Genomic DNA, 22,716 nt, shown 5'->3' with positions numbered 1-22,716 from the left:
GCATCTGTCAGACCATTCAAGCCTGCACATTAGGAAATCATTCGCTTTGTCTTTCTCTGACTTCTACCATAATTTCATTGAGGTGAGCATTGCAGACCCGCTCTCAGATCATCAAAACCCTTGTCAGGATGCCAGATAAGGCCATTTAAAATGAACAAGAGTGCTGCAATGGCCAAGGGGACCCTCGCTCTGTAAATCAGCACAGCCAGTGTGACTCCTTTGTAGCACGGAGTGGTGTCTGATGGGATGGGACCACCAGAAAACCAAGACCATGCATAACAGCAGCAACCACAGACCCACGGCGGAGCAAGTGCCCTGCTGCTGGGTCAGGCAGGGCCCTCGCCTCTCCAGCGGGATCCATCTCCCATAGATGGCCTGTGTTGATGTGCATCTCGGCTGCTGCTGAGAGCGCTGCTGCGAACGGCAATAACAGCATGTCTGCCTTCCAAGGGCACCTCTTCTCTAGGCGAAAACATCATGCTAAAGTCATGTCCACGCCAAAATAAAATGAGCACAGCAGTAAGGGAGGCCATGAGTCAGAGACACCTGAATGGACACACACTACAGGACACACCAGGAAGATCTGTTGGGATGCAGCAGGATAAACACTGAGACTGAAGGCACAGGGATCAATTCCGCCTGGTGGACGTGGAGGCCTGAGAGCAGGAGCTCGCCCAGGAGACAGTTCTCCTCCCATTGTCATAAACAAGCCTGGTGCATCCAGTAATGTAGCTCAAAGCAGTCCCTGGGGCCTCAGGGCCCAAAATACTGTAACAAACACTCGCCTGCAGCCTCCGAGCCAAGTCCTGCTTTCTGATTCACCCACATAATTCCCTCTGGGCCATATTTGCGCTGCATGAGTTTTGCTACAGTTCAAAAGCAGCTGATCCAAGCTGCTGATAGAAGCAGTTGTAACCCCACTGACTTTAGTGGGAGCCACGAGGATATTTTCAGAGACAAAAATCAGGCCAACAATATCAGGTTCTCTATTTTTTTTCAGGGTGAAACATCCTATTTCACATTCAAAAATAGTGAGTAGATATGAACATAAATAATTGTGATACGTTTTCCATTCTTGGCACTCCCCTCCAGAATATTTACCTAACGATGCAAAGATGCTGTCTTTTAATATCATTTTCCCCTCTGTACGCCTCCCCCTTGGAAGCCTGCTTGCCTAGAGGAAAGCTGTTCGATAGATAAAGGGGGAACCGCACCTTTCCTTAGAAAAGACACTTCAGGCACGCTGAAAGGACTCGATTTTGAATCATCAGCCGCAGCAAACAATCTCAAGCAGAACCTTCAGCTCGCTCGCAGCCAGACTCCTGTTTCAGACTCCCAACGATTTTCTCGCCCAGAGCCGCTGTGACCCTCCCGCCACGAACAATGGGCTCCGCCGCTACAGCATCCCGCGCTGCGCTTCCGCGCACCCACTGCCAATGCAGCACCCTTACAGAATTTCCCAAAGATGGACCGACTGAGTAAACCGGCGGGATGATTTGGGAGGGATTATGTAAGGCGTGTGCAGCTGCGCTTGCGGGACGGCGCTGCGGGAGCCTCGCGGTGTGCCGCACGCACACAATCGCATCCCCAGCCTTGCTCTGAAGTGCACGCTCCCGCTTGCCTTCCCCCCCCTTCAAAACGCTGGAAATACCGTTCCTGGGGCGCAGGGGAGGCGAGGGGCAGCGGGACGGCGGCGCTCGGAGGTGGTTCGGGCGGCCGAGAATCGCCCCGCGCTGCGGGGAGCGGGTGCCGCGCACGCTGCGGGAAGGAGCCGGGACAGAGGGGCGGGGGGTGTGGAAATCGGGGAGCAGGAGGCGGTTTTGGGGAGCACTCACCCAGCAGCAGCCAGCCGGAGCCCGCCGAGCCCAGCAGCGGGGCGAGCATCCCTGCGGCGCAGCCCGCTCCGTGCAGCCGCGCACTGCGGCGCTCCCTGCGCGCTCCCTGCGCGCGCTCCCAGCGCAGGGCGGTATTTTTAGCAGCCCTCCTCCTCTCCCCATGCTGCCGAGCCCTCCAGCTCCGTCTTAAAAGGGGCGACGCGGCTGGTTGGGGTGCGGGTGATGGGCAGAGGGGCGTGCGAGAGCGCCCCGTCCCTCCGAGGGCGTCGGCAGCGGGGGAGCGTAGGGCAGGCAGGGCGGGCCTGGGGGGAAACTTTACTCCATAATGGCTCTTATTTTCACCTCTCTCTGATGAAATTGCCGTTTGGCATTGTCCTGCGCAGGAATGCTCCTAGAGCCCAGCATCAGAGATGCTGAAGCGCCTACGGCTTCATCAGCAGAACCGTGTTGCTTCTAAGGATTTTAACATTTTAGAATACAGCTAACGGCTGCTTTAAAACAGGAGACAAATGGTACGTGTGATAGTAAATACATGGAGGGGAAGAGCGGATTTCCATTCTTAGTGATTACATTTTTCCCTAAAAAAAAAAAGGTTGCAGAAAATTAATCTCTGAGCTCTCAGGTGCTTTGCGGAAAAAGGTTTGAAAAGGGTCACACCAGTGGTGAGTTGGCAACTTCCACCCCTCTTACAATCACAGGGCCGGTGGGGTAAACAGGGCAGGAGTGGCAGGAGGTAGAAGGCACACTCTTTCTTTTTTCAGCCTTTTGAGTGACAAACAGGGCAGGTCAGCCAAGCAGAGGGAACCGTTTGCTCAAAGCTGTGATATGCAGCAATCCAACTCTTCATAAGAAGAGACCCAAAATACACCAAAAAAAATCCCTGCCTGTATCAGAAATTTGCACTAGCTCAGGTATGATGACAGTGTCCGGGGCACACAGTTCCTTTGAAGATAAAGGTGTTTGATCTTTTTAAAGGTGAGAATGAAGCTGATGCAAATGAAGAATTTCCGTTGCACTGCAATATTTTCAGTGTGGTTTCCTTCTGATTCAGTGTAGAAAGGGTTTTCAAAAATTTCATGCATACAGAAGACCAGCAGCTGACTAAAAGTGATGTCACTTGTGTTACTGTCACCACTGCCCACTGCTGAAAGCTGTTAGAAAATGGCCACATCCAGTATACTCAAAGGCTATTTGGTTTCCAAGATCCATGCTTTCAAAGCAGAAATCCATCATCAGGTATCCTGACAAGTGAGCTGGGAACCAAAGACAACTGTATCTGGTTCTTCAGACTACGGTTCTCATGGTAAGTGCCCCCATGGCCTGCAGCAATTGACTTCAGCTACACCTGGTGTCATAAAATCAAATAAAACAGCTATAAAAATAGGACTTGGCACAATCATATCTATGGCAATTTATTTTCCTTAAGAGTAAAGTAGATTATGGATGAAATGCTGCACACTATTTTGCTTGAGAGCTTTTGCCTGGCCTATTTCTACAACCTTCTCTTTCTTGATAAGGAAAACCATTTTCACTTCACTTTTAACCTTCCTCCCTGGACCATATTCTGTGTTGGAAGGCTATTAGTGCATCTTGTCTTCTGCAGGCTACCAAGCGCCTACAGTCCCTGCATCTAAGCAAGGCCAGATTTGCCTCTGAAGTGCCAGTGCCTTCTGCTGAGCCCTGTGTCTGGGCCTCTGATAACCTCTGTTAGCAAGAAATGACAATACTGAAACTCATTGGCTGGATAAATTAGTTGTCCTAGTGATAAGGGATCTCTTGGTCTTTTAGTAGATGGACCTTTTTAAATAATACTTCCTCAGGGAAGCTGAGGGACCAGTAAAAACTGGTTGAAGAGTAGCAGCTCCCAGAACTCCACTGAATAGATTTGTATCAAACAGATGTGCACATACAGTTGCACAATGAGTCCTGAGAACACCTTTCCTCCATCTAACACGGGAGAAGCGGTGATCATTGACACAACAAATACCACCTGGACCTCCATGTCCTCGTTTAGCGGAGCCACAAGGTGTTTGCCTATGCTCTGTAAAGGAGAGCTTTCCTGACCTCATCTCCTGCAGCAGCTCCTCCGATCTCTCTTGCAAGTTAAAAAAAGACAAGTGACTTCCTGTGTTTCGCCACAAACTTCCTGCCTCTCTGCGAGAGTCTTGTGAACCTTTTTCTAATTCTTATCTTTAAAACCTTTGATAGCTTTCTGCCTCTCTTTACACTAGAGGCCGAGGCAAGCGTAGCCCAACCGGTTATCAAAAGGCCCAGCTAGTCTGTTTCTGAAGTTGTTCCCATCTCCTTAACAGCCACCTCTTAAGTGTCCTCATCTCTTACTCAGTGTCTGTCATCTGGGATGGTAATAATGGAGAATTTGTCTTCAGAGGTGTCATAGTGGCAGACACCTGTCATGATGTTGACATTTTCCACAGTAAGAAACCACCTGGAATCTTATGAGTCACAGAAGTGCCCCAAATCACTGCTGCACCACAGAGCTGTCTCTCCTGAAGGGGATGCATCTTCATCCATCAGGAAGTTTAAGTCACAACCACAGGCCAACAATGGTCTTCCTAAGAGCCACAGCAGAAGACAACATCAGAAAAGACTGGCCAAGGAATCTGGGCTCAGAACCCTGTCTAAATAAGTTAAGTTTTCCAGTTCACCTCAAAACCTGTTCCTGCCAAAAGAACCTCTGTTCCTTCACAGCCTGGGCTGAATTATAGACTACATGCACTATACCACATCCCTATAAACAAATCCATGGTGGCTCCTACTTGTTCTCACAATTAGGTGCAATAAAATTAGTCTGTCAGAGGAGAAATATCAGTTTCTTATTTCTTGCTTGGATATTTTTGTGTCTGTTCCTTAGTCCAATGTAATCTGTTTGCCCCAAGTAACACTAATAGTTAAAAACTCTAGAAAGTGTTCCGTTCTGTTAAGTCTTTTTAAAAGATATGCAATATCCCTCAAGTTGCAACTTGTCTGATTTTTATTCCAAGTTTTTCAGTCTCTCCTCATTCCCACCCAGCTGGTAAATGGTTACTATGGCAGCACTTAATGCAGAGTGACTCAGCACTCCCCCACATTTCAGTAGCAACTCTGTCTTGCCTTTCTGGTTCCTTATGATGATAACCTTGCCCTCTCCTTATCATTTCATTGCAGAACTCTGATTTTAAGGCTATCATTCTTCCCTTGTGTAATTCATCATTTATTGAAAAAATCAATGCAAGAATCTGCTAAGTAAAGACCGTACCTATTCAGGATGCTATTTCAGCTTTCCTTCTGTGTTGGTCACAAATACAAAGTGTTTTCATCATCTCTCAATGTTTCTTCGGAGCTTTATAGTACCCATTGCCAAGTGAGCTTGTCTCGGAATGAACCACAACGTGCCCAGCTCCAAAATGTCTCAGTCTGGACGATTGTGAGCAGAAATCTCCCTTCCCTTCACTATTGTTTAAAGCACTTTGCTTTCTGTTCCTGGACTATTACTTATTTATATACATACGACCTTCAAAGTAAGGTAAAATTGCACCTTGATTTTTCTCCTTCATCCTTGCTTTGGTCTTTAGAGGTGAACCGGTCAACCAGTTCTCATTATTACTAACAGCACTGCTGTTTGGGTGCAGAGAGACATCACATCCCTTTTTATCTATGCCTTGAAGCAAATTGTGGTGAAAAGGAATCCACAGCAATTATCCAATTTGCCATGACCAAAAGCATGAGAAGGGCTTGGCAACTCATCAGTTTAGAAACAATTTTGGTAACAGTGAACCCTGCAAAGCGTGTGGCCTTCCATTTCATGGCTGGACTGTCCCAGTGCTTAAAGGGTGTGAATTCTCTCAACTAGGGCTGTTCTTGCAAGTGAGGTGTTTATTTCACTTTTTTCCAGCCTATGATAATGCAGTTGAGTAAACCGGCTGTCTGGGTTTCTCATCTGAGTTCATTTCTTAACTTTAACTTTCTAAAGTTGTAGCTGACAGGCTTTCAAGAAACAATACACCAAATATCTGTGGAAAGAGATAAGGTACTTTTCCAGTACACCTGATAAAGTTTAAGGCAGTGGTTTTTAGACCTATGATGCAAAAATATGCTTGAAGAAAAGTAATTTAATTTTCTGTAAAGCTCTTCGGGTGCCTTCCACTTCTCTCACCCAGTCCTGAGCGCTCACAGCCCTGATGTGACACACGAGGTGCAAAGCCCTTTCCTTGGCTTCAGCACCTTCAAAGAGCGGGCGGACAGGACGATGGCGGACGGCTCCAGCACCATGGACAGAGCCCTGATTGCTCTTAATTAAAGAACCCATCCCCGCCCATTAATTACTGACAGTTGTGATGGGCTCCCCGCTGTGTTCCCCATAGCCGACAACATTAGAGACAGCAATAACCTGCCTGCAATGACCTGAAAGGTGGTGAAGAGGTGGATGTTGGTCCCTTCACCCAAGTGATAGGTTATAGGATGAGAGGGAATGGATTCAAGGTGTGCCAAGGCAGGTGCAGATTGGACAGTAAGAAAAACTTTTTCAATGAAAGAGTTCTCAGGCACTGGAACAGACTGCCCAGTGAGGTGATGGAGTCACCATCCTTGGAAGTGCTTAAAAGATGGGTAGATGAATTGCTAAGGAATATGATTTAGTAGTGGACAGGTACGGTTAGACTCGATGATCTCAAAGGTCTTTTCCAACGTAGAGATTCTATGATTCCATGATTAACGTATTACCTTAGAAGTTGCACTCGTTCCTTCCCTGTCTTCCACTTCTGCACCGAGCTCTTCTTTAGCCATTTTGATATTTTTTCTGCCTATGGAAGAGAAAATAATTATGTCTGTCCTGTACTTCCTTATGGTCATCTCCTACAGATGAATGTGGGCTTCTGACTGAGGGCTGGAGGGCAGAAAGTGTGTTCAGGATGAGCAGAGGATGTGTTTACCATAGAGGCAGCACGCAGATCAGTGCTATTTGACAACCCAAACCAGGCTGGAGCAATAGGACTAACACTACAATAAATCTGCTTTTACATCTCATAGCCATGAGAACAGTACAACTTGCTGGTGAAAGCTGTACATAGTATCGTGCCAAATCTCCACACTTGCCTGAACTGGAAAGGTATTTTCGCTAAATGAAGGGACAAGGTCAGCCTGTCAGAGTCAAAGGTAAGTCTTCCCTCAAGTCAATAGAAATAGTTAGTTCCTCTGACCTCTACGTAAATAATGTCAACTTACATATATGAAATAATTTTGAAACCAGTTTTGGGTGGAGGATTCACCAGAGTATAATGGTTTTATACTAACTGTTAAGCTCCCTGTGCTTTGCTTTCCTGTCTTCCCCCGCCCTCAGATGAGTGTCAGGAGGTGGGTGACTGGGGAGCCGATGCAGAGCTGTTCACAGCAGTGTTGCAGCGCAGCGTGGGCAGTTGAGGCTGTGCAGTGACTATAAAGCAACAGGCCATTCATGCCAGCAATTCAGTGAAGCGTTGACTATGTATTTAAAAAGCATCCAGGCTCCTTCTGTGCTGTAAATGCTACACAGAGAACCAAAGCACTCTGCTTCCCCAACCTAGGTGGGCAGAGAGGTGCCCCCATGGCCGAATTTCCATTGACCAGCAATGTGACCTTGTTGCCAGCACTGGCAGAGCACAGCCTGAGCTTTCTGCTCTGTTTTCTCCTGCAGCCATCCCTCCTGCCTCTCTGATTTTGTGGAAGCTGCCATCTGCTGTCAGAAGCTCTTGCAGACAGACACACAGCGCTGGGGACAGAGCCAATGCCAGTGAAAGAAACAGAAGTTAAAGAGCAGCAGAAAGACCCTATAGAGAGCACAGGCTGAAATGCCTTTTGTATGACTTCTTATCACTACCTGTCTCACACATTTATTCACTATTTATAGCTTGTACTGAAATGGAGCATCTTTTGAACAAGCATTTGAAAAAACTATTTAAGCCAGTCTGTCAGGTGTCATTTTCCTTCTTGCTATGATCAGCTGCCTATTTGTGTTGGTTGGAGGGAGAGGTCATGTAGCTTTTATAATAACAAGGTTAAGAATTCAGAAAACTGCTCCAAAGGAAAGATAAAGAGGTATGAATATCAGAGCTGAACTTGGAACGTGGCAGGAACTTTAGAAGACTGAAGGAGCATCAGCACAAAGCCCATTTCTGCCACATGGAACGAACAGATCACTGTTTACCAAGGCAACAGCATAAGTGGCTGTGAAATACCGTATCTCACAGGGGAGTAAAATACACTGAATGGGCCAATAAAATGGATGCAATAGAAATGAATCCTGGTTTGAATGTATGGGTGCAGAATAGAATGTGCGAAAAGGGGATATAAAAAAAAAAAATCAAAGTGATTAGGAGTCTGGATCACTTCAGACAAAAGAAAAATGCCATTGCACGAAACAATTAATTTAGAGGAATTACTCAGAAAAGCATGTGTCATCAGCAGAGTTTACAGCCAGAATTGACAATACAAAAGAACTGCATTGCTTAACCTCCTCCGGAAAAGGAGCTGGGTGTAATGTGAGAAAGCATGGAGGGATGCCAAGCACTCGCTGAAGCTGAGTATGAGACATCCTAGTAGGATCTTGCAATGATGAGTGACTGGGCGAAAACACAGCACAGGGATTTCAGTGTTGGTAGCACAGACATACACATGGGAAACAGAACATCACTAAAAGTAGCAAAGGGCTCTACATGAGCTTTGCTCAGCCCAGGACCACTGTGGACCATCCTGAGCATCAGCTCAGTTGTGGGAAAGGCTAATAAAATATTTGAATTGTTTGGAAGTTATCCAGGTATGAACAAGGCAAAAGGCATTGTGCGTGGTGTCTATACCTTAAATATCATTTATTGGTCTGCTTGGTCCATCTCTGAAAGGGCACTGCAGAGTAAAAGAGAGTGCAGGGAAGACTGGGGGCACAAAGGAGCTGTCTGAGCAGGAGACTCTAGGAAGAGGAGTAGCAGAAAGGCAGGCTGGGCTTTGCAATCAGGAGAGACAAGAAGAAAGTCATTTGCAAGTGATAATGCATTACTTCTCAAAACAGAAAAACCAGAAAGGCATTCGATGAAATTGTCAGGGAGCCACTTGGAAAAAAAAAAAGAAAAAAAAAAACTAAAAAAGAAAGTGCGGTCTTACTTAAAACTTCATTAAACCATGAAATTAATTGCTGCGTAGTACAACAGAAAGAAAATCTATATGAAAGTTAAAAAAATGGTACTTAAATTCACAGATCATAACACTGGGGTTAGTGTTGAACTCAGCAATGGGCATAATTTGTCTTAGAGATTCTCTGTGTTGCCAAGTGCCGGGCATCAGGAAGACATTGTAGGGAAAGACCTTTCCATACAGTCTCAAAGCATTTCCTTAAATATCCAGTACTGGTAGGATGCTGGGTAATGACAGAGCAGCACATGAAGTCTTACATTCTTTGGTAATGCTGGTATGTTCTAATGTAAAAGCTCAAAAAGCTGAGAACCATCACATACTCATTAATTACATGTAGGCATTTACATTAAGTATGTGCAAGAAGCTAACGCATTCCCTACGTGCAACAGAAAACGAAATGACTTAATTAATGTCATTAGGAATATTTCTGTTGAGCTAACCTTTTTACACCCACCGGGAGAGACGGTGACTCAGCTCAGGTCACTGCTGGGATAGCAACAGTGACATGGGTTGGTTCTGCCAAGCAGCGAGGTTATGGCCAGCTGGGACATGGCACCAGGCTGGAAGCCAGCAAGATGCAAACTACTGTAGCAGCTCTTTGTAGCAGCTCTTTTGTGGAAGGCTCCAAAAATCCATGCTTATATTTTCTAAACCTGTCTTTCCACCTGCAAATTTGTAATCATAAATGCGGTGATGTTCTCCGTGAAAGTAAAGTTGCAGGCACTCAGGCATTACTTGTGTCACTTTTAGTGCTCAGAGTGATTTATCAGAAACTCTCTCAGGTTTGACACCCCAAACTGGAGACTTCTACAAAAGCAGTGGTAATCGTTTCTGCAAACACCGGGCTCGGAGAGCTGAAACATCAGCAGGCTTGGACATCTAAGGAGACACTGGAAAGGACTATGGAGTCGTGAGAAACCTCAGGCTTGTGCTCATATATCCTCCTCTTTCTTGATTTTCAAAAGTTACCTAAATTATTGCACGGGACAGTTCTTATTCACTCATGTTTCAGTGACAGCTTTCTTAAAAGAGGAATCAGCAATGCAGCTTCAGGCTGACTTGAGCAGATCTTGAAATAAGGACAGAGAGAGCAAGAGGAGGAAGTTGGTTGGCAAATTGAAAAAAAGGGATAAAAATAGCAGGGAAAAAGAGAATTTTTTGATGTACTTTCTAAGAGAGAAAAGCAGAAATGCAAACAAGTAAATTCTGCCTTTAGCTCTAATTTTCTGTGTCGTACTGAGAGTTTCAGGCAGCATTTCTGTGTTTGTGTGCCTCTGTGGACACACGCTGATACTGTGATGTAGCTACTGACACAGATTGTTCAGACTTTCGTAGTCAAGGAGAAACACACCCAAGCTGAGCAGTTGGTTTTGGTGGTTGAACACAAATTGCAGAGCTGAGTATAAAATGATACAGGTGTAAAAATCAGAAGATGTAAGAGACCCATAGAAGGCTTTGACTTTCCATTTACATTCGAAAACACCTCTTGAATGCTAAAGCAGTTGTCTTTAAGCGCACAAAAGACCTCAAGATCTTCTCCTAAGCCAGGACAAGCTGTTCCTGGAGAGTAATGTTTCTCTTCCTTACAGAGGAGGAGAGTGGGAGCAGCTGGAGCTGCCAGACAGCAGCACTGAAGCAAAAAGGATGTTCTGCTGCTTGTGACACTTCTGGCTAACGGTCATAAAGGCGCTGTCTGCTGGTTGCTTTAAAATTACACGCTTACTCCCAGCACCTACCTCTCTTTTCCCAAGGGTGGGAAGTATTGAAATACAGTAGGTTATTAGACAGTCACCGCCTCGCTCCAGATGGGAAAATGAAACGTGTCTCGAGGAGTAAGGTCAGGTTTATGCCATCTCACAGGATCTTCTGCTTTCAGTTTCACCCATGGTTCTCGACGACTACAAAAAAAAAAGAGTGGTGAAACCATGATGACTTCTCCAATATTACTCACACTGCTTTTCAGTCAGCCACCTGAAACAGAAAAATGTGGTTTATTTTTCCTAGCAGTGAAGAAGAGTGAGATATTAAAGGGCAAGGGATATTCCTCATACACTGACCAGTGCACAAAGCTGGAATTGATAGCTAAATGCCTGTAGCTTGAATAAACCCAGGGAAAAATAGATTGGAAGACCTTTGTCCTTCTCTGAAGACTGCCTATAAATGAGAAGACTACTTGTAAGAGTTATTTGGGTTTTTCTGGAGATTTCCATGAAAAAGATGGATAAGGACAAAGTATAGTTTATGACACTAAAAGCTGCCAAAAGCAGGGAGGGCTGAGGAACCAACACAAAGGCTGGGGCTCATCAGGTGCTGGGTGTCCTGGGGTGCGTCCCACACAGCCACAGGTGGGTTTTTCCATCATGCCGAGTCCCACTGGTTTCACCATGTGGGATGTGATGTTCTCTCATAATGCACTTTCAAAAGATGCACCTTTTTCCTCTTATCAGGGGGCCTCACGCACTACGTGTCATTTTCTTTTGCCAATAAGCTTGTCAATGTTTAATCACCAGATCAAAATTTTCCACGCTGACTGGCAGCTTATCTTGGAGATGTTGGTTCAGTAGTTTCTAAAAATAGGACTAAGCAAAAAAAAAAGTTGCTTAGTAAATTGAAAACATAAAAATGACCTTTCGTTTGACATCTGTGTGGCTTTATATGGTGCCGTTCACCAAGTAGCTAACCACAATGGTGTCACTGCGACTCCACAAGGTACTTTGCCTGGGATTTTGGTCAGAATTTGATTTGATAAACGCCCCTCAGAATTAGGTAGGGAAAAAATGCCTGAATGGATTATTACAGTTACAAAGCAACCACTTAAAAGTTAGAAAATGCTAAAACAAGACAATTGCTGCAGGACAACTAACGTCCACCATGGGCAGAGCAGGGACTGAACAGATTTTTCAGGGGAAAAAGTATATCAAATATAACTAAAGAGGGTTTGAAAGCAGAATGTCAACTTTGGTCTCACTAGCAATACAGTATAAAAGTGGTAAAGAATTCATTGGAAAGACAACGCAAGGAAAGAAGATTTGTGTAACCTCTTATCAGGTCACTTGTATCCCAGACTGCTATGAACCTGTAAAAAATGTCTAGGTAAAACCATTGGCTACAAGAACCCCATCAGCACCTGTGGCTTTAGGCTAATAGTTCCTTTCTTGGAATGTGAAGGTTCATTTAATGGAAAATAGTGATATAATCCACAAGTACTTGTCGAAAGTACATTTCCATTCCCTCTGCAGTTACCGTGCAGGGGTGGCATCCTTCCTCCGAAACAGAAGCCATGAGCTGCCACTTGATGTCTACTCAGCATCATCAGCTCACTACCACCGGGAATGAGAAGTTTCCAGTCCCTTCCCAACACTGCCCGTGTGCCAGCATGCCTAAGGCTGCCTACCAAATCGAAATAGATTTTGGAATTAAAAAGACTGGTTTTTACACTCATCAGTGACAGGGGTCTGACAGCCACCTGTCTCTCATCAATAATTTGAGGGTTTTTTTGCATTTATTATGTAAAATATGCTAAACTACTTGCTGTCCTTCAGTCATTCCTGTCTGCCAGGTCTAGTCCATGGACCAACCCTGATTTGTGTTTGTGGGCTGGTCATGGCTATGGGCTTATTTCCCTGCCCCCCCAGTGCTATTGATGATGCCTCTCATCCATGTGATGCTAATGTAGACACCTCAAGCTCATGGCATGAAAGTATTTACAAATATAACCCTCATCCTGCTTCCCTTTCTGCATACGGCCACTACCAAATGCACCAAATTTATCCTGAGCTTGAGAGTAAGAAAAAAGTCAAGAAAAGGAGAGATAATAAATGAGTTCTTCAGGTCACTGCACAGATGATCACAAAATACCCTGAGGTACTTCTCATCCACATGGCGCTAATCACACAAGAACAAAGTGTACCTGTCCTGGGCTCGGCTCCGGAGCAGCGGGATCCCAACGGGATGTGAGGTTACATGCACGGGAGGGCCCACGGTGACCCATGCAACATGCCTGATGTTACAGCTTAGATTTTTACTGTCTGGATAAATTTATCTAAACTTAACTAAATGCAGTTGATGATTGGATGGCAAACACGAAGCAGCCAAATTACGGCCCAACTGAAGACTCAATCTTTGCATTTTCGTGGCAGGCTGACAAAACCCTTGACATCAGCCCTGCTTGGAAACCTTCACACAACTCGGAGAAACTTTTTCAGAGGTCCATATCACAGCAACAGGAATTTGGGTGCACACCAGAGTCAGCAGTTAAAGCACTCATCAAACCACTACGTTTCTGATGTCTTGATTAGACCTCACAAAGTAGTTACTAAGAGTACAAAAAAGCACTTGCTACCCATATTTGTGGGTTTTATGACAAAGCATCTGTAAAGCTTCCATAGGAGGCTGGAAATAAAGCCTGTGTCAGATAAATTAAATTTATGACACAAATATTTGTTACTCTTTTATTCCCTGAGGAGTTTGGTTAATTAAACATAATTAACAGAATTATTTAATCAAGATCACCCAATAGCATATCTTGATAGTTCTAGGAGAAAATATGATATGTTTGTAAACATATTTAAAAAGAAGTAAAAGTAAATAAATGGAGATAATTGAGTGTGGAGGAAATTTGCCCTTTTTACAGAAGCTCCCTCCAGCAAGTGGACATCCCAAAAATCAATTAAACCTTCAGCTCTACTGAATGGGAAGATGAGTGTGAAAGCAAGTCGATGTCTTGCAGTAAAAACGCAGACCATTGATTCACCGGTGTTTTGCCATCTGGTTTCCGGTCTCCCCATCGTTACAGAAGAAAGCAAACACTCTCCTGCATGATTGCAAGCAGTGCACAGCACTGGCAGCTGTGCAGGTGGGCTCTCACAGCTTAGGTTACGCACTGAAACATCTGGATTTTTTCAGGATTGACTGTATTAACAGCCATTAGTACAATATGCTACATTCAGAGACATTAATTTAATCTCATTAGCATGAGATTATGTTTGGAGCTGGAAAAAGATGGCATCCTTTCTTCCCTCATGTCTTCTGACATTGCTCTGCATGGCCAGAAGAACCTCTTTGACTTCGCACATCCGCTGTCACCTCTGCCTGACTGTACAGAAGATGGACTGACGTAATTGCCACCGATGACTGTACATAAATCTCCCTCTACACCACTCTCCAATGTAGGTCAATACGGAAAAATTGCCACAAGTTTGCTGTTTCCTATGGTGGGTTTTTCAGGTTTCTTAGGGCAGACTCGTACATTATTTTGTAAGGAATCAGTAGTTTCACACGTTGCAAAAGCTGCACAGTGGTTGGGTGCTCATGGTTTTACAAACTGCCATTGCAGTTTGAAGTGCAAGACTTTGGGGAAATTGTCTTTAATTACAGACACTAAACATCGAATGGGCCAAAATCTGAGGTGTATTTGCAGAGGATAAGCTACATGCTTATCATGTAGCCCGCTGTAACTGGGTTATCTTTTTGACGCTTTTCCTCTGCCACCAACACACAGCTGTTCTTACTCATCTGTTGCAGAAGTTAGGGGCAAAGATTCTGTAAACCAGGATGTCTGTAGGAGATCTGGTCAACAAAACACACTACTTGTCTTCATAAAAAAAAAGCATGAAAGAATATTTCGGTAGTATTGCCATAGCTGAGTCTGCAGGACGCGATGGAAATAATTTTTGCACTCCTAAGGCTCCGTGCAGCGTGGCCGGATGACTGCCAATAATCCTAGAAAACCCAGAGAACTGTGGGAATTTCTGGAAGTGGAGAAAGGTAAAGACAGTGTGGGGCCAGAAGAAAGCTGGGGAGCTTAGAGAGCAACCAGGTCAGCTTGAGCTGCGGGAGGATCTGGGACCCAATTCTCTCTCAATCTCTTCTACAACAGAATAAGGTGATTAAATGAATTTTAAAGTAGTCAGCATGGCTTTGGGGTGACGCAGTCTGTCCTTCACAGTGGAGCTGTTGTTGACAGGCTGACTGCCCTCACGGGCCAGGGGAAGGAGTAGCTGGGCTCCCGGCAGAGCCTGATGTGCCGCGCTGAAGACTGAAAGGTTGAAATGTCTGAAGACATTTTCCTCAGGTGCGGATGGCAGCTGCCGGCACGAGAAGGTGAAACATCTCATTGCGGACAGGTTCCTTTCCAAGAAAGGGAGTGCGGGTTTGTCTCTGCGGGTTTGACAGGCAGGCTGCTGGGCCCGGATATAACCAAAAAAATAGAAGAACTATTAAAACGAGACAATCCTTATCAGATCGGAGTGTGATGTGCTCTTAGGAAGACAAGAGATAAAGTGTGACACTTACAGACGCAAACAGCCAAGACAGACACAAAAGCCCCAAGCAGTGCTGAAGGATCACAAACATCATCTCTGTGATGATTTTTTCCTATTTTTTTTCTTTTTTTTTTCCCCTGCTTCACATTTTACCAGTGTGCAAACTCCCCGTGGGACACACTCGCAGGCTGCAGAGACTTAAGACATGACGGATGGACAGGAGTCTGTCCCGCACATCCCTGGAAACATAAGTAGGCGTCTCCCTCCTGTACTGCAAAAGCCTTTCCCCGATGAAGCACTTCCTTGGAGTGATGATGCTGACACCAGACGGCGACATTGTTTTTCCATAACTCTCACAATGTAGACTGATTCCAATAAAGTAATCATGGAAGTCATAGTCCTGGCATTTATCTCAGCTTATCATCCCAGAGTTTATCACTGGCTTATGTTTTTTCTGGCAAGTATTTTGATTGCAGGATGCTGTGAGTAACTGCTTTATGCTGGCCTCTTGTAAATCACTTATTGCATTTGAAGTATTCTTACTACTCTGTTTTACACCTGTTGGCTTTCCTCCTGGACCACTCATCTCTCTCTGCACACTCTCTCCCTCCTGCCTGAGCTTCCAGCCGTTTTTCGGCCCTGGCCTCCCCACCGGATCCCTGCCTTGGTGCGAAAGTATGCCCAGAATGCTAAAAAATCATCCTGAAATACATGTGACACCAACAGCTGCACCAAAAATGTTGGGAATTACCAGAGAAGAGTCATAGATTACTGCAGGAATGTGGAAGGAATTATTAAGCACAGCTCAAATGTTAGTGAAATGATGAGGAAACTGTAGCTCATGGCTGGAAATTACCCCTTAGATGAAACATATAGATACAGGGGAACACTGAGGTGGCAGGGAGAGAGCCGACCCATGATGTGATCTGATAATATGTTAACTTAGGAGATATATTTTCTCCGTTCCCCTCTAGCTTTCCATTTTTTAAACACTCTGCAAACTCACTGTGTTGCCACAAAGTGCTTGTCACCGTGCAATCTCTTTCCTATCAAGGGGGAAATGCAGATCATTGCAGTAGGGCCCATGTTTCAGGAGACAGATGTAGTCAGTGAATTTAACAAAATGAATCCTAGAGATGGAAAACAGCAAACCCGTGTGTGACTTGGACATATCTGATAGCACCAGAGCTAAGCTGAGAAGGAGCACCCAGTTACCTGACCTATGAGTTATAAAGCAGCTGCACAAATCGAGGGGAGTGTTGCCCTCCCCAAAGATCCCCTTGACTGTGGATGAGCCAGGATAACACCACAGCCAGCCAAGAAACAACCTGGTTTTGCAACGACAAAGGAAGAACAAAGCAGGTCATGTCAAAGATGATACTTGGAAAAAATAGTTTGTTCTTTGGACTTACCCTTCTGTTAGCAGAAAAATATTTATTGACATTTTTGCCCAAGACTATATTATTTTTTTTAAAGCAAACTGGGCAAAATTAACTGAGATTGCTGTATTAAGTGGGAGACAAAAGCAACAATTCGCCATCAGCTTGCAAGGCTTCACCTAGCCCCAGCTGCAAGCATCTGGTCTGAGTCTAGCCTTAGTCAGGGTTGTCATTAATAATGTTGAATTAGAGCGTGAAGTGTAAGCTAATAAAACGTCTGGATGACAGTGTGTGCTCCTGCCACGTGCTCCAAACGTAGGCTAGGCACGGGGGAAGCACTGAGCGGAAGATTCCTTTGCCTTCCCAGGAGATGACTGTAACCTCATCCGACACCCACAAGTGCATTCTCAATAGCCCAGGAGGTAATAAATATCCCGATAACACTCTAATATGGAAACCACATTTTCAGGCTTCAAATAAAACATTGAAAACTACTGCTTGGTTCCCATCTTCACTTATAGCTCAAACCCAAGTGAGTGCAAGACACTACAGCTGTCCTCCTCAGGGTAACGCCGATCTAACACCTCTTTGCCAGGACTCCGGCATCCGTGGCTGATCTTCCTCTAATGCCAACGTAGAAGACAACTGTTCTAATAAAATCTGAGTTTGTTATATTCACAGCCCAGCAGGCTTCTGAATCCTTCTTTACCAAATTTCTCCGCTTGATATTCATAATTAACTTGTCCTGAGCATTGGCAGCTCTACCCGTAATAAATGAAATTAGATTGCAAACTTTCTCAAGTTTTGGTTTTCTCCAGCTGGGAAACCTACCCTGAGGCTGCAGTGCCCCGACACCTCAGCAGCTCTGGCCTGACTCACAGTCACGTTGTGATATATTTCGTGAATTTAGTCACAGAATTCCCTGTGGGAACTGTAAAGAATAGTTAGGGTAGTTTTAATATAAGTCTTAAAAATTGAAAATATTCTGGTGTTGAGCAACATAATCTCAGTTTTCAGGGTTATTTTGTATTTATTTCATTATCTTTATATGACCTTCAATGTTGTGAAAGGGATGGAGAATTAATTCAAACTATGACGTAGTTCTCCAGTATCTACATTCTCTATGTATTTGTCTATGTGTGACTATGTCTGTTGTATGAAGGCACACTCTGATACCTTCACACGTGGATACAGAGCTGCACTCTATCCGCACTAGAGAGCTGTGTAGCCCGTGGTGGCAGTCCACAGTGCAAAGAAGTTCAGGTAGAGTCTATAAAATTGTTCTTGATGAAGACAGTCTCTTACTCATTTGAATAAGCAGCAGATGCCATTCTTCAGGTAAATCTTCCCCGCCTCCCCTTTAGCAACAGCATGTTTGTGGTGAGATATTAATCATTTCCTCCAGCTCTGTGTATATAAGAGGAACTCAAGGCAGAGCCACACAGAGTTCCCCAGCTGAAGAGCCGAGCTAACTTCACAATGCTGGTCCAGGTCGTGGCTTTGCTGAGTCTCGGGGCGCTCTGCAGCTCAGCACCAAGGCAGGTAACCACCAATGCCAAGAGACTCTCACCACAGGAGGAGCCCTCCAGGGCTTTAATAGGACTGATCATTCAAGAAATTCTCCAAGACATGCAGAAACTAAACTTAAACGCAGTAAGTCTCTTTACTTTGAATGGCTTTCACCTGGCTGCCTTCCTGTTCCAAGCTTTGGGATGAAGTTGCTAACTACTTTTTCTCTTGTGCAGGTTCCCAGCATTGTAACTGTGAACGCTACGGTAAGAGACTGCATAGTTTTCTTCTATTTAATATTACTGTCTCAAATCCCACAGCTTCTTTTTCATTTCACAACTTTGATAGCACTGAGGTAGCTCTAGAAACTCAGGGAAGTGAAAAGTTAGTGCAAGAACCTACAGAAAGCTGCTGCCAATGCTAGTATCCTTCCGAAGGCTCTCTCAGTAGGTACAGGTCTTATGTGTATGCTGGTATCTTCTTGATAACCTCAAAAATCCACTCTGAACCCTTAGTTTTAAAACAGTCAAAAATTACTGTGGTCTATATCCCATACATTAATTACATGTACGTCCTTGTATTCGCACTGAGCTGTTTTCCTGCAATCCAGTGAAAATAATAAGCTGAAAGAGATGAGCAGTACAATTGAGAAGTAGGAGCCCATCTCCTACTCAAAGCAAAGAGGAGACAAACAGCATCAGCCCCTCTTACTTTCAAGAAGAAAAGTTGAAAATTCACACCAGCAGGAAATATGACTTGTGTTTCCTTAAGACAGTTCTGATCTAGTTTCAACAGAGACGTGATAGCCAGAAATTAAGCCCTAATTCAGAGCTGACCTTCCTTTCTCGCAAAGAACAAATACCGTTAGAGTTGGACGCCTCTAAGTTTTACGCGTTGAATTCACAAATTCCACTGAAGGCAGTGGAAACATTTGGCTGGCATGTTTTTGAATGAAAATTAGAAATTCTACCACAGCTCCCTGAAGTTGGTGTCTAGTAAATTGCTGGATACAAAATCAGGGATCGTGTTTGGAAACGCAGCTCTCAATTCCTATAGGTTATTCTTTTTCATGGGAATCTAAATTCCTGGTACCGATATATCACACAACGGTTGAGATAACTATTTGCTGTCCTTGCAGGTGGAAAGGTGTATGCAGAGCCACCTGAAAACCTTTGCTGTCACTTTGGAGACTCTCGACACGCCAGGCAAAGTCATCGCCAGAAAACTGACCTTAGTTAACACCTTCACAACCATCCTCCCCGAAGTAAGTTTGTGGTATTCAATAGCACAATATTCAGCAAAGGTTGCTCAGTATTGGGAGACGGCAGGAGGGGAAGCACTGATTCGGCTGCAATGGCCGCTAGAAATCTCTTCTACAAATTGATATAATTAATATAATTCCTTGAAGCACTCTCCCTTAAGGAGCCACGTGCTGCCACCCCTCCCTACGGGAATCTCAACTGCAAGAAAGATAGTAATAAGAAAACCAAGCAGGTCTGAGCGGAAGCTGGGGCAGCAGTGGGTCTCAGGACATCCTCTGCGTGCTGCCAGGTGATCATCCACACGCCGTCACGCTGCCTCAGTTTCCAGAGACCAGCTCGCCCAGCTCTGCTCTGCAGGACGTCAGAGCCCCTGCGTTAGTGCTCTTAGGGAAATGGATCCATCAAATAACAGATTTAAATATGATATTCAAGTTACATAGCTAAATTACGTTCTTTCTTTCCCTAAAGGATCTTGATAAGGAATGTCAGACTGTGGAAGTGACGAGGGATGTGTACCTGGAGAAACTGGACAATTTCTTGAGATTGCTCTTTGAGAAAATTCAAGCCACCTAAATAGAACAAAGACACTGAACCCAGGAAGAAAGGAAGAACCTGAACTCTAACTAAACTGTGACTGAATTATTAACTTATTTTCAGGAATACGGCCATAGAATATTTATAGAGAGATAGTTATATTGTTTGTGTGTGTATATATATATGTGTTATTTAAATGTCTGTATATATAGAAAGGGACGTTATGGCAGCAGCCACGTTCTCTACAATGACTGAAACGCGCTGCTCCGTTAAAAGACAAGTATTTAAAATAATACTTAAAGATTTTATATAATTTTAATATTTTAAATTAAGTCATACTGGTTCATAAAGAGTAATTTTATTTATTTATTTATTTATTTATTTATTTTTTATTTATGTGTTCTATTTACTTAATTTGCTTATGGGTACTTTGAGATATTTATTGTGATGATGCTGTACCTGTGGAAGCTGCTGTTTATTGGTGTGTGTGGAGGAGCTCTGTGGATCCAGTCTGAGCTTTGCTGTCACACCATGTCTCCAGCACACTAGCCCACGCCCCAGCGCTCGAGCCTGCATCGCCCGAGCGCTCTCAAAGCCGGGGCAATGCTACCCCTTTGGATGGTGACAGGGTCTGCGGTGCCACTCAGCACCTCTGCCTCCCTCTTGGCCCCCCGGACCAGCCCCAGGGCTGGAGAAGATTCCCTTCAGCTGGGAGCTCCCACCTCTGCTCACTCCCTGGGCGTTCGGATCCTGAGGATAACTTCAGCCACTACTTTTTATTATTGACTAAGCAGAGCCACGTCATCCGAATCCAACTAAATTCTGGATAATGCAAAAGCAAACAGGGCTCTGTTAGTCTTGTTTGCCTTTCTTCAGTTTATTCAGCTGATATGAGGTGTTTCCCACATTTCATGTGAGCCAAGTTTTATTGAGCTGAATCAGGCAATACTTGTTTTTCAGACTGAGTATCCGTAGCTATGGGAGGTACTCAGAAAACATGTACCCTTCTAAAACAGATTCTGAATGTTAATATTTAATAAAATAACATCCAAAAGGAATGTGGCTGCTCAGGCTGGTTTGTAAGGACGCATGCCTTGTGATGAATCCATTACTGAATGTTTGTAACCTTCCGAACTGCAAATGGACCTTTGCAAAAAGAAATAATTTTCCTTCCAGAATTAAGTGACCTTTCCCAAAGGACTTTCAGAGCCATTCAGGGGAGCTGAGTGTGATTTCGAGGTGGGACACGTGGGTGCTGCTGGAGACGGGGGAGATGCACCCTGCTTAGGGTGAGCGCCCGGTATCGGCCCTCCGTCATCCAGACGCCGTCCCCGGGACGCGCAGCCCTCGCGCTCCAGCCAGACCCTGAGCTCAGCTCTCTTGACCTGAGCTGTGCTTGAGCTGTCAAAAGCCGAGCTGCCCTCTGGCCCGTTGGGGTGATTCACTCCTGGCTGCGCTGTGTCCCTGCCGCGTCTGCAGCACGGCGAAGACAGAACTTTCACTTGACACAGCCAAGAAGCGTCCTTTTGCCTTCCCCAGCGCGGGAAGCTCTGTGAGGGAAACCTGAGAACTGTCCGTGTTCTTCAAGAGGAAGATGGAAGGGACAACAGCCCAGCTGGGGCAGGAGGGAGCGCCCAAGGAGCCAGAGCCAGGCAGCCACCAGGGCAGGCGCTGACGGAGCACACCCCATTTTTCAGACACACATTTCCAACAGCCAAACCAAACGCAGCCGTGCTTTGCAGTCAGACAGCATCTCCACCACGGATGCAGTGCACAGGGTCGGACAGACAGACTGCATCACCCACCAGAGGAGGAGCAGCCTCCAAATCCCCCACAGAGGGCACAAAGCCACCAGCCCTGCAAGGGACGAATGCCCCAACTCCCCGCGGGTGTCACCAACTGCCCAGTTTGTGGGCAAGGACACCGGTGCTTCAGGTTCTATTGAATTCTCATACGAATCAGGAAACCTTGAAATAAAGCCAAAGTTTGAATATATTTGCTAAAATCAGAGAAATAGGGAGCAAATGTCTAGATGAACTCCCTCAGCTTAAACAGAGTCAAGAAAAGCCCTGTACCTCAGCACCGTCTCACTCAGTGCTGCAACAGTTCAAATAGTAAGAACCACCCTGAAGAGGCTCCTGCTGCCATCGAATTTCAACCTTTTTATCAGCAATGAGGTTTAATTTTTCACATACGTTATTTTAAATTACGTTTAAATATTTTACATTAAATTTTAAGTTTACTCTTCAGACAAATGGGAAGTCATGGAACCCCAGGTATATGAAAAAGAGGAAAATGTCTGGGTTTTAGTAGAAAATATTAATCAGGCTCAGCATTCTTGGCATGGCAGTCCAGGAAACTCTGACAAACAGACAAGGGGGAGAAGCAAAGCATTAATAACTCTAAGTCAACAGCGGACTGGCTGTAGGCACATGCAGCCAGAGCTGTTGCCCGGGGCAGCAGACTGCTGGGAGAGGCAAAATAGTGGCAGGCTGGCTGCTCTGGTGCCTTGCGGAGTGCAGGCAGCAGGATCCCAGCTCCAGAGGAGCCTCCCAGCCCTGCCGCCGGCAGCACCCTGCAACGCTCCCCAGCACGGCGCAGCCCTCCCTCCTCACCGCCCTGCCCAGGCGAGGGGAAAAGTCCACCTTGTTGGGGTTTCCAAGAGCCCTTCCGTCATCTCTGATCCCACACGGGCTCCTAAATAATCTGTATAGCACTGAGCCAACCAGAAAACTGCAGTGCAAACAGGAGAGAAGGGAATGCCCGGTTTCAAGCA

At 45.2% G+C, this 22,716-nt stretch overlaps 1 protein-coding gene across 3 annotated transcripts in view; it reads right to left on the bottom strand.

The window, feature by feature from the left end:
* ACSL6 (acyl-CoA synthetase long chain family member 6) overlaps nt 1–1,975 on the bottom strand; it is a 54,149-nt gene extending 52,174 nt beyond the window's left edge. For all 3 annotated transcript variants that reach the window (XM_054079660.1, XM_054079662.1, XM_054079663.1), the window contains exon 1: nt 1,836–1,975. In XM_054079660.1, the coding sequence (XP_053935635.1) occupies nt 1,836–1,884 (49 nt within the window). In that variant the 5' untranslated portion in view covers nt 1,885–1,975. The remainder of the gene's footprint in view (nt 1–1,835) is intronic.
* Between the last annotated feature and the right edge of the window lie 20,741 nt (nt 1,976–22,716).

Source organism: Cuculus canorus, chromosome 14 (genome assembly GCF_017976375.1).
Source record: "Cuculus canorus isolate bCucCan1 chromosome 14, bCucCan1.pri, whole genome shotgun sequence".
Lineage (NCBI taxonomy): Eukaryota > Metazoa > Chordata > Aves > Cuculiformes > Cuculidae > Cuculus > Cuculus canorus.
Note: the sequence above shows the minus strand (reverse complement) of the source record. Positions and strands in the feature narration are given on the sequence as shown.